Raw genomic sequence first — 13,290 nt, forward strand, 5'->3', positions numbered from 1 at the left:
AGTACCAAGTGTTTTTGGATTACAGGATTCAAGCCATCCCAGTGTTGGCTTTTCTTCCACCTCCCAAGATCTTCTCTTTGACTGCTTATTTTCAGTCTCCTCTTCCTCTTCCAGTTCTTCCTGCAAGGGAACTTCTCTGAGCCCTGGGGTTCATGGCATCCATTATTCCCATTGTTTTGCCAAATGCTTCATGAAAAAATTTCAGTTTCAAGGCTGTTTGGCTCCAGCACTGTCACCCTCTGATTTCCATCCCTCTTTTACCATGTCTCACACTTGAACTCCACTGGTGGATTCTGCAGATCTCCCTAAATCCAGGTCTGCCTTGTAAGGTTCCTCTTCCTACTCAACAGCGATACACAGAGGTTGAGGAGTTGCCTCCAACAACCTGAAAGTTCAGGGTCTTTGGTCCCATGGTGGTTAATGATTTTTCCTTGAATCAGTCTATTCATCTTCACTCCTTTTTTCCTTCTCTTCAGTCTGCTAGTGAGAAGGGACTACACACCTTGGATTTATACAAGTATTACTTGTGTAAGACAAAATGCATCAGAAAATCTGAGCAACTTTTTTTTTTCATTTCATGCCAGGAAGTTGGATTTGGCAGTGTCTAAGCAAACCATCTCCTTCAGGATCTCTAAGACCAGTTACTTTTGTTATTCTTTTTTATGGCAAGCAGCTTTTCTCTTCTGTTTGTGCTCTTTCCACAAGGACAATAGTTTAATTTATTTATTTATTTGACATTTATTGACCAGGATAGTCCAACTGAGCTGAAGCCCTTTTTCAGTATATGCCCAGGGAGGAGAGCTCCACAGTACAACTAAGCAAGAAAAAAATAATATGATAGCAGTAAAATACAATGTTGTTGTTGTTTTTTGCTTTTCTCGGTTAGGGGTCGCCACAGCGGAACTCCGATCCGCTAATGATTGGCAGTAGATTTTTTTATGGTGCCGAGTTGCCAGCCCGACGCCCAACCTTCAGCGAAGGCACGCCCATTCACGCATGTCTTTCGGAGGCCACTCGACCTTGGGGAGGACATGTGTGTGTATGTGTGTGTGTATATATATATATATATATATATATATATATATATATATATATATATATACATACAAAAAAAAGTAATTAAGCAAATAATTACGGTAACAAGCATAAAAATCAGTAAGAAAGAATACATTTAAACTAAGTAGTGAGTATGGATTCAGGTAATAACTGGCAAAAACACATTAGGATTATCGACAGTAAACAACTATTCAGTTCAAAGCAGTTGGGTTTGTAAGCTACATGAGGTGAGGATATATAATATAAAAACAAATTGCAATTAGGTTGAAGGTAGCATGTTTCTTTGGTGCTTTTTTCAAATATCTGGATACTAGATACATCTTGGAAGGTGCTACTTGGTCTTCTGCCCAGACTTTTACCAGGCATTGTAAGTTGCATGCCATTTCCAGAGCAATATTTGCCTGGGCTATCCTTCATGGGTTTGTGGAGGGCTCTTTTCTGCCTTCCTTGTTCCATACTTTCCAGTAGCTTTTGTACTCTCCCAAGAATAAAGAATACACAGTGATAAGGAAGGACATATTACAGTTGTGTAAGATCTTACCATAGCAGTAGATGTCGTGCTTCTCGCTGTTGCAGTATTCAGCCACTCCCTCCCTCCTGCCCTCTTTTATTTTCTGTTGCCCTACTGCTTGCTGAGGAGTTTACTCTTGCATCCTTATCTCCTTCTGTTTTCCTTCCTGGAAGGGCATGTTGTTGGCTCTCTGCAGTTACTCTGCTTCTCCTAGGGTACTTCATTTTTGAGGATTATGCGTCTGTACATCACATATGTACTGCCCATCTTGCGCGTAGGACATACGTCTGACATATGACATTGGGAAGGTGTAAAGGCTTTGGCATACTAAACGGATGTTAGGCTATCCTCAGCAGGATATCCTCAAAAGTAAGTGGGGCATTTGCTGTTATAGTAAGCTCTTACACAACTCTACTTTACTCCTCAAGTGTGCTGTGCGTGGAAATAGCCCACAATAAAAGCAAGGCAGTATGTACCTTTAAATTTTCTTTGCTTATCTCCAGACCCTAGACTCCCCATTTGCCCGAATATCAAGGAGGCTTGAAATGGGTTTGTTGTGTGGTGTGCTTGAAAATTACTTCGGGAGAAAATTGCTGGGTAAATGAATGAAGTAGAAGGCACTTGTTTGAAATGCTGTTAGATTAATTATGCTAAGTAATCTGTAACTGACTTTTCTGGAGTTTTTGATGTTCCTTAAGTTTGGCTGTTGCTAGTTTTGTCCTTACTGGGCAATTAGTGTGTTGAAACTCTACTTAGTTGAAGTTGCGTATGTCCTACAATGCATCGATACAGAGAGTTTTTTCAATGTCTTTGTACATGTGGTTTTATTTTGCTAGTATCTTTCTGAATGAGTCCTCTACGCTTCTGAAGTAGGATTTTTATTTTCTTATCATTAAACATTATGAGATGGCAATTTATGGCTAATTTGTAAAATTGTCTGTAATTTGCTTTTCTTGCTACTCATTTACTTCTCTTTTATTGTTTGCTTGTTTTAATGCAGCATGTGTCTGTACTACTGATGTGCTCTGTACATAATTTATTCCTTAATGCTTGTATGTGTCACACTAATATATCGAGGTTATTGACTGCAGTATTTTTGTCGTTGGTTTTTGTTGTGCTTGAAAAGGATCCAGTGGGCCGGGTTTTCTTCTTGGTTAATAAAGGCAGTAAATAAGTATATTGTAGAGGATTTTGATTGGTAGTTGGTTGTACCCATTTCTTGCTAGTCTTTCAAGCTCATATAAACAGCTGGTTATGAGCAGCAGTCCATTCATAATGTTTTGTAATGCATGTAGTTTAAAGTTAAATGAGAGACGTTTGCACATTTCATTGTAATTCATTGCATTAGACTAGTTCATAATGCATGTAGCTTGTTTTTTTGCTTCATCTGACTGGCTGTTCTTGTTGGCAGTTATTATGTTGCTAGTTGCATTCTTTTCATGGTTTTAACTGAAGAATGTCTGTTCTTATGGGTTTTGAAAAATATGAAAGTGTAGTTTTGAGCTTTTATTTTCATTTAAAAGATTAGTAGTAATGCAGTCCATGATATGTTAAAGGGCGTTGCAGATGCTCTTACTGGAGTTCTTGGCTGTTTGTATTTTGCTATTAATTTCTTTGAGCACACAACTTTTAGCCTTTGTATTTTGCAGGTCTCGTTTAAGGTAGTACACATTCATCTTTTGTGGTACATGAACCACACAGTAAAAGGGTTATTTATACATGTCTGATTGTAGTAAAAGCATTTCATGTATTGCAGTAAAAGTGTATAAAAGAACAAATACCATAAACAGCAGCACTAATCTGCCTGGTTTTATATATGTGTGTGTGTGTGTGTGTGTGTGTATATATATGTGTATGCATGTGTGTATGTGTGTGTGTGTGTATGTATGTATGTGTATATATATATATATATATATATATATATATATATATATATATATATATATATATATATAATGTGTGTGTATGTAAAATGTTAGAACTAAAATGATCTTTTCATGTTTTAGGAATTGGAAAAATTAATGGAGTATGGTGCATGATTACTGCTAATGATGCAACTGTAAAAGGAGGAACATCTTACCCCATTACAGTGACAAAACAGCTGCGATCCCAGGAAGTAGCAGTGCAAAATAAGCTACCGACATTGTATGTTGTTGACAGTGGAGGAGCTTTCTTACCGCTCCAGGTAATGACGTGTAAAAACTGCTTGCTGTATCTACATATTAACAGTTTGTTGTGTCTGTCTTATGTATGACTTTTGTTATAATTGTCATTTTTTTCTTTGCTGTCTGCTCTACAGCATCACTTTTCAATTGTTTTTTTTTTATTAAGAATACTTTGAGGTGTTCCAGTTCATTACAGAATAGCAGAATGTAGGATATTCGTCTTTATGGAATACTTAAATGAATTCAGTAATTTTATATTGAAAGTAGAAATTTTAAAATTGATCATAAAATGAATTATATATTTTAGTGAGACTGACTGAGCAAATAGTAAAACAAGTTGAAAGTCAGGTAATTTTGCATGTTTGTGGTCAGGCAGAATATCTCTTTTTATTTATTTTTTTTTTGATAACTTCATTATGAGCGGAATTGAAGTGGATTATAATTCTCAGAGAGGGAAAGAGATGCAAACTACTGATTTACTGGGAACGTAGTCCGGTAACAAGGAAGAAGGAAAGAGAGCTCCAGGAAAGAGGATAACAGAGCCGTTTCTCACACTTATCAAACTTGGCTATATGATAGCTTGAACACAGATGCAGCCTTTTTGTGATTGCCCCTGTAATACATTGTGACTAACACAGGATTTGTTTGCAAGTAGCTCAGTCAGACAGAAGCAACTAAATTCACCTTTTTTTATTTGTGGCTTTCTGCCTCGCGCAGCTTAGAAGCCTTGCTGGCCCAAACAAGCTGCATTTACACCCAGTCTTAACATTTTCATTCTTTTACAAATAACAAAAAACTGTTTATTTAGTTTTTTTATTATTAAAAATATATAAGTAAAATTATTATTCTTCCCATTTCAAAAATCTGGTGTGGGGATTGTAAAAGACTTAAATGAGGTGCAAAGTGTGTGGGCGAACTGGCTGATGTATGACATACAGTGGATATAAAACGTTTACACACCCCTGTTAAAATGCCTGTTTTTTTGTGATATAAAAAATGAGACCACAGTAAATAATTTCAAAATTTTTCCCACCTTTAATGTGACCTATAACCTGTACAATTCAATTGAAAAACAAACAAATCTGTTAGGGGAAAAAATATAAAAAATAAAACACGTACATTAAGCTGGTTGCATAAGTGAGCACACCCTTAAACTAATACTTTGTTGAAGCACCTTTTGATTTAATTGCAGCATTCAGTCTTCTTGGGTACACACCTGCCATCAACTAAAGAGACTCTGATTAACCCCAAATAAAGTTCAGCTGTCCTAGCAGGATTTTCCTGACCTTTACCTAGTTGCCTGCTACAGCAAAAGCCATGGTTCGCAGAGCGCTTACAAAGCATCAAAGGGATCTCATTGTTGAAAGGTATCAGTCAGGAGAAGGGTACAGGAAAATATCCACAGCATTGGATTTACCATGGAACACAGTGAAGACAGTCATCAAAAAGTGCTGAAAATGTGGAACAACAGTGATGTTGCAAAGAACTGGAAATCCCTCCAAAACTGATGAAAAGACCAGACAAAAACTGGTCAGGGAGGCTGCCAAGAGACCTACAGCAACAGTGAAGGAGCTGCAGGAATTTCTGGCAAGTACTGGTTGTGTACTACATGTGACAACAATCTCCCGTATTCTCCATAGGTCTGGGCTATAGGGTAGGGTTGCAAGACGGAAGCCTTTTCTTACACAGAAAAACATCCAGGCCCGGCTAAAATTTGCAGAACAATACATTGTCTCCCAAAATCATGTGGAAAAATGTTCTATGATCTGATGAGACCAAGGCTGAACTTTCTGGCCACAATTCCAAAAGGTACATTTGGCACAAAATCAACACTTCACATCACCAAAAGAACACCATCCCCATGGTGAAGCATGGTGGTGGCAGTATCATGATTTGGGGTTGCTTTTCTTCAGCTGGAACTGGGGTTTTAGTCAAGGTGGAGGGGATTATGAACAGTTCCAAATACCAGTCACTTTTGCCCCAAAACCTTCAGACATCTGCTAGAAAGCTGAAGATGAAGAGGAATTTCATCTTTCAGCATGACCATGACCCTAAGCATACATCCAAATCAACAAAAGAATGGCTTCACCAGAAGAAAATTAAAGTTTTGAAATGACCCAGCCAGAACTCAGACCTAAATCCAATAGAAAATCTGTGGGGTGACCTGAAGAGGGCTGTGCACAAGAGACGCCCTTGTAATCTGACAGATTTGGAGGGCTTTTGCAAGGAAGAGTGGGCAAATATTGCCAAGTCAGGATGTGCCATGCTGATAGACTGCTACCCAAGAAGACTGAATGTTGTAATTAAATCAAAAGGTGCTTCACAAAGTATTAGTTTAAGGGTGTGCACACGTTTGCAACCAGTTTATTGTATGTTTATTTTTTTATATTTTTCCCCTAAGAGATTTGTTTGTTTTTCAATTGAAATGTGCAGGTTATAGGACACATTAAAGGTGGGAAAAGTTTTGAAATTATTTATTACGGTCTCATTTTTTTATATCACAAAAACCTGGCATTTTAACAGGGGTGTATACACTTTTTATATCCACTGTAGTATGGCCACTTATAAGTCTTAGGCAGTGAGTCTCTGTTGATTTAAGTGCCACAGAATCCTACTTATGCCTTATTTTTTATGCAGGGGTTCATCTCCAAAGGTGATTTGCAGGCACTCACAATACTGATACATGCGCAGTTTGGAAATGTAGAGATGGTGAGATGAGATGTCTTAGAGAGTTGCCCAACTGTACTCTTGACTAACATTTAATGCTACCAGAATAACTACTGGAACTTGCATCATGTTGGTGCATTGAAAGGGAGATTGTATGTGCATGTGTGTGCGTGTGTGGGTGGGAGTGGGGTTCCAGATACATAACACAGTATTTTCATGGGTGATAGCTGGCATAGATTTGTGACATATGACACTCAAGCTTTCCTGTCTGCAATAGCATGTGAAAAATGTTGCATATATTATGTTTATGCTGCAAGCATGATATTTTTGGCAGAAGGCAAAATAAACAACATTCTCAGTTCTGCAATCTGCATAATGATGTAAGAGATTTTAAAGTGACGTGAAGGATGTATATACAAGTGCTTGACTATAAATGAACTTACAAGCAGAACAATTTCTGCATGGGAAAGTGCCTATCCTTGTGGACTTGGGTGCATGTGAATGCGCTGATTTATGGCACAGATGTTGTTTTAATGATTTATTATTTTTAAAAGAGAACGAGGGTGTTTCACCAAACTTTTCAATAAAACCTGGAATGTCACATAAAATATTCCAATTTTTCTTGATAATATTGCAATAGTTATCAATATCATTAGAATGTTGCAAAACAACTCTAAAGTTTTTTGAAGTGTTACCAGATGATGTAGATGGAAGCATTTCATCACTAGAAAAATTAAAAAATGGTTTGCATCTAGTGGATCTCTTTGTCCATGTTCATTAATAAACAGGTCCACTTCTGATTCAGAATAGCCTCTTTCTAAAAACTCTGATTTTAGTTCTGTAAGGGCATTGCTAGCTTCCGTATCATTATTGTGCAACCTTAAAGTTCTATAAATTTGACCTTTAACCAAATTTTTAGTAACATGTTTGGGATGCATGCTCCTTTTGTGTAGAAGAGTATTTTTTCTAGTTGGCTTCTTGTATATACTACTATTAACTTTCTGTAAGTCAGATTTATCAAGAGAGACATATAAGAATTCTATATGATTGTATGAATGTTGATATGTGAACTTGAGGAAACTGGTAGTATTATGTAAAAAAGTGACAAAACAATCTAGTTCAATAGTGCTACTTTTCCACAACATAAAAACATCATCAACAAAGCGTACATACCAGAGGATGTTATCAAAAAACTCATTAGCAGGTGTGAAAATGGCTGTGTGTTCCCAGTGTGCTAGAACAAGATTGGCGTAGCTATTGGCACAGGCTGTGCCCATAGCCATGCCAGTCTTTTGAAGGAAAATATCATTTTCAAAAACAAAAACATTATTTTGAGAACTATTTCTAACAGAGCACAAAGTAGTGTGACTTTATTACTAGAAAAATACTTATTGGTTGTGAGAAAATCTCTAATCATCTCTATACCCATATCATTGGGAATACAAGTAAAAAGTGACTCGACGTCTAATGTAACAAAAATAAATTCACAATCGATAGTTGAGAGTCGATTACCAGCCTCTCTAAGAAAGACTTAGTATCTTTTAAGATAGTGTGACACAGGTATCTAGGACTGGATGTAAATTATTCTCTAAAAAGATGGAAAGTGGTTCCGTGCACCAGCCTGTGCCGGCCACAATGGGTCTCATAGGTGGCATTGTTTTGTTTTTGTGTATTTTTGGCAGTCCATATATAGATGGAATAAGAGGATGAGCTACGTTAAAGAATTCATATAATTCTTCATTTATAAGCTTGGTCATCAACAAATCGAACACTAGGAAAAAGACTTTTTCCATAAAGCCATTTGCAGTAAATCTCGTTATATGCTGATAAGTATTTGAATCACTTAACAGCAACAGCATTTGATTAATGTAAAAAACTTTATCTAAAATCACTATTCCCCCACCTTTGTCAGCAGGTTTAGTAACAATTGACTGTAGATCTTTAAGTTCATTCAAAGCTGTGATGTCATCACTAGACATATTATAGAAATTACAATGTGCTCCTGCCCTAAAAAGCTGTCTAAATTCATATTCACACACATTTATAAAAGATTGAACTACTGCATCAAAATTAGGGCTGAAAGTACTAGGTTTTTTATAAGGATGAATATTACTATTTCTGTCTCCAGTAAAAATAGTTTTAAGCGTTAAGTTTCTCCCTAAAAGTCTTAGGTCTTTGAGCATCTCCGCATGGTCTGCTCTCTTAGAGGGAATAAAAGATAAGTCATTGTTGCTCAGTAGTAATTTCAATACATGAAATGTTAAAAATGACACCTGTTATCTACTGGCATCTTCTTTTCGCCATTGGTTGATTTCTGTCTATACTCACAGGCCGTTGTGAGTTTCCCTTTCTTGTACTGCTCCTTGATCGACTTTTCATGGGTAGAGGGCTTTCTAGTAAAAAAACGCTGGTAAAGCTGTTATCCCACCGAAGCACTACTACCTTTAGTGGCTACATTTGGAACAGATGATCTTGTAATATTTAAATTACAATTACTTACTTTAGAAGATGTAGTTGTTATGTTAGAGTCGTTAGGAGCACTACTATTCAGTCAGGGGGATGCTTGCTCCATAACAGAAGTAGTCGCTAAGCAGCGTTCATTATTAGTACTGCCATTACTAAGTGCACTTTCGTGCTGTTGATCCATAACAATTTCCGTGCGTTCTGAAGATGGGGGCTTTGGCATTGCATCAGTATCATGATACAGCCTGTGTGATTGGTTTTCTTGTTGATTGACGGAATTTGACAGTTGTCTGCTGTAGAAATCTCTGGGCCAAGTGAACACATGCTGGTTCTGAAAGTCCTTGTGATCTCTCTGCAGCTTTTTAACTTTTGTAAGCTGCAGGCGCTTTTCATATGAGACAATATTGTCTTGCAAAACATCCAGTTTGTCACCTATAACACTAGGAGTGAATCGTTTAAAAATTATATCTTGACATGTAAGAATTTCATCTCCAAGATCATTTTCCATAAGAAGGAAGAAATTTATAAGTAAGTTGATATATTGCACACTAAACTGTAAGTTCAATTCCTGCCATCTGCGAAGTAGTTCAGGATACTTGTTGCCATAGCTAGGCATATTAGTATTCATAGACCCCTAGGGATCACTTTATGTTGTAGAGAAGCTTGTAAGTGCAAGCGTTGCCACTGCAACCATTTAGACTTGGTTTGTTTTCAAGTTCTTTGTAAGTCTGTAGAAATTGTCGAGATAATGAAATATCGGCAACACTATTGACAGCTGCATCAAAAGAATTTAAGTTAAGTAATGGATTATCTGCAATGAATACTGTGGTGGTGGTGCTGCGGTAGCGTTGTCGCCTCACAGTTAGACGTTGCCCGTTCAATTCTCAGAGCGTCTACTGTGTGGCGACATGCGTGAACGGGCTTACCTACGTTGAAGGTTGTGCGTTAGGCCCAGCAAGCCAGCACGTAAAACTCTACTGCCAATCATTAGTGGACCGGAGTTCCGCTGTGGCGACCCCTAACCTTTATAATAATGTCAAAGGCGTTGGCCAGGTCAAGGTAGGTGGTGTGCACCATCTTCCCCTCCTCCATGGCTTTGGTGACTATCTCAAAGAAGTCGAAAAAATTTTGAAGACATGACCTCCCCTTAACGAAGCCAAACTGTGTGGGATCGAGTGTTTGGAGGTTGCCAATGTCCTTGTTAATGAGGTCCATGATAATCCATTCCATGGCCTTGCAGATCAGGCTAGTTAGGCTGATGGGTCTGTAATTTCCCGGATCTGTGGACGCTCCACCTTTGTGTAAAGGGATGACAGTGGCTGTCCTCCACTCAGCTGAGACAAAGTCAGTACTCAGGCTTTGGTTGAATAGGGTGCTTAATGGTGCTGCAAGTTCCTGCCTGAGTTCACATAGGATGCAGCCTGGGATGTTATCGGGTCCCATGGAGGCTGTATTTTTTGCCTTTGACAGAGCAGTGATGACCTGTTCCTCAGATAATAAGGGTAAGGGGGAGGCAAGTACTGGGGATGTCCTCATTTACTGATAGGGGGGTTGATTCATTTTGATGTGTAGACTTTAGAAATTACAGGTATTGATGGTGGTTCTCAAAGAGTTGGAATTTCTGATATTGGGTAACAAGATACTGCTTTAACTCATTCTCTCCAATGAAGCTCAGCAAGTTTGCAGTGCAACTTCCAATGGGTGGAGCCTAAGCCTTTTGTTAGAATCAGATTATGTCCTCACATTTCAAACAAATGTTCATATCTCTGGAACCATAGCGGTTATGAAAGAACTATAAATGGCAAACTCTTCAACACAAACTATTTTTATAGTAGTAGTATTCTTTAGGTTTTAGGTCTTAAACCAAATTTTATAAGTCACAATAAAAACAGTAACAATTACATTTGTAATATTTTGTACACAACTTAAATAGGTTCATAGATTATAGGTTCATAGATTAGTACTAAGCTAACTGCCCTTGCGAGCCATTTTAAGCCTAGCCAATTATCCCTTGTGAGACTCAAACCCTGCACCCTTTATTCATTTATAAGGCAAACACCTTAACCATTAGTCCACCCTTCCAACCCAATCTATATAAGTATCTCAGCAACTACTCAAGTTACACACATACTGTCAGCAACATTTTATTCATCTAGCTGAGAGCATTCGTATGAGGCTAAGGAGTTCTGTCTGTGTTAATTGGTTGTTGAGATATTTAGCAAGATGTGGAAATTATATCTATATAAATTAATGTCATAAAAACAATATCTGTTTGCCTGCACTATACAGAAGTTAAATATTAATGCAGTTGATTTTTCCATTTGCTTTAATATGAAATCTTTTAAAATCTAGTACATAACATTGTTTTGGAAATATTGATGCAAATATGAACAAGCAATATTTGAAGAAGTTAGTAGCTAACTGCAGATGCACCTGGAGCAGTCACTCAGATGCAAGGAGTCAAGTCGGGATAATTTAGTAACATGAAACAATATATGGATGGTACGAGTGAAAAAACAAAACCAAAAACCACAACAGCTCACTCGTTGAGACCCAAATAAGGGTATGAGTTCAGCAGATGAGAGTTCCAAATATAAATATAATAGATGTGATGGAACTATATAACTGAATAGAACACCAGAATCACTGTTGTTAAACCAAAGTTGTTTAATGATAACGCTTCCCAAAGGACATACGTTTTCCAGCTTCTTCCTCAGAACATACATACTGATACTTTGATACTGCTTTTATACATCACCTTAAAATTGGATAATTGAATAATTTAATTTAATTAATTGATCAATTGCCCTAAGATGAAAAATAAACTTTAAAAACACATATAATATTTAATAAACAATTTAAATAGTTAAAATTTGTTGAAAATAAAAAATAATAAGGGTTAAAAACAATGAATAAAAAATAAGCTAAATGTATATAGAGAATGCATAGAAGATTATATTTGATTCTTCAAAAGTAATGAATGTAAAATGAATATGTAATCTTTGTCACCATCTGGTGGACAGACATAAACATGACAATTTTACAACTCAGCAGCTCTCAGTTTTGATACTGGAGCTAATGACAACATATCATTCAAACCTGGTTCCCTGGTGACATCGAGAACATTTTGCCAGTACAGTTCCCTATATTCAAGTTTAGTTTCCCACATGCCACCCTTGATTTCTTTGGGCACTATTTCAAGAACAAAAAAATAAAAAATGGAATTCACACAATTTTGAGAATGTCTGAATAGGGCATTGTTAATGTTTCCTTTCCTAATTTCGTAATAGTGCTCATAGATTCTGGATTTCAGTTTCCTTTCAGTTTTCCCTACATAAAAGGAAGAACAGGAGTGGCATGTGGCAATATATATGACCCCTTGTGTATTACAATTTGCAAAGGCTGTACTGTGAATAGTTTTGTTTCGGTCAAATATAGAGAGATGTGAACCAGTTTGAATGTATTGGCACTGGGAACATGATCCACATTTAAAAGTTCCCTTTTTATGGCTAATGGTATTAGCAGTGCCCTGTCCTCCATATTCAAAAATATTTTTTAAATTTGTATCTCTCCTGTATACAAATTTTATTGGTTTGTTCTTCAAATGTTCCAAGTCAGTAATTTCCAGAAACCTTTCCCATTCCCTACATAAGACCCTTTTGAGTGGAAATGCATCACCTGTGTAATCCATTATATAAGCAGTAGAAAAATTATCAACTGTCATAGATGGAACATTAACATTGGGGGTTCCTGTTGATACAGGTTGGGTAGTATCAATGGATTCATAACACCCTAAAATAGGGGAAAATCTGTCCTTCCTACCTTCCATGACAACTTCATATATTTCGTCACACAAAAAAGACGGATATCCTCTCTCTTTAAACATCTCAATAATGAATTTACTGTCTGTCAAAAAATCAGTTTCACTGGAAATAATGTATTGTATCTCCCACCATGTCAAAACAATATTGGCATAAGTGGGGGAGCATTATTTCCAGTGAATATAAAAATTCCTGGGTGTTTTATAAACGTTTTCTGGACGATATTATTATTTTCTGGACAGACACCCTGGAGAGGTTTTATGAATTTTTTGAATACATAAAATCCAGTACCAGTTTTCTTGATTTTACATATAGTATCAATTATGATGAATGTAGCTATTTGGATGGTTCTCTAAGGAAGGGTGATGACCACTTTATTTCTAAAGTATACAGGAAACCTACCTTCTCTAATTCTTATCTTCATTTTACTAGTGGTCATCCATTTGGACAAAAGAAGAATATTTTAAAAGGACAACTCATTAGATCCAGTAGGATGACCTCAGAAGAAACTGATTTTTTGACAGACAGTAAATTCATTATTGAGATGTTTAAAGAGAGAGGATATCCGTCTTTTTTGTGTGACGAAATATATGAAGTTGTCATGGAA

The 13,290-nt window shown here is 36.9% G+C and overlaps 1 protein-coding gene across 2 annotated transcripts in view; it reads left to right on the forward strand.

The window, feature by feature from the left end:
* The window catches only part of LOC122813340 (biotin-dependent 3-methylcrotonyl-coenzyme A carboxylase beta1 subunit-like), a 936,618-nt gene that overhangs the window by 264,114 nt on the left and 659,214 nt on the right, over positions 1–13,290 (forward strand). For both annotated transcript variants that reach the window (XM_044085603.1, XM_044085602.1), the window contains exon 4: positions 3,574–3,752. In XM_044085603.1, coding sequence (XP_043941538.1) covers positions 3,574–3,752 — 179 coding nt within the window. The remainder of the gene's footprint in view (positions 1–3,573; positions 3,753–13,290) is intronic.

This window comes from Protopterus annectens, chromosome 10.part0, assembly GCF_019279795.1.
Source record: "Protopterus annectens isolate FY-2018-M chromosome 10.part0, PAN1.0, whole genome shotgun sequence".
Lineage (NCBI taxonomy): Eukaryota > Metazoa > Chordata > Ceratodontiformes > Protopteridae > Protopterus > Protopterus annectens.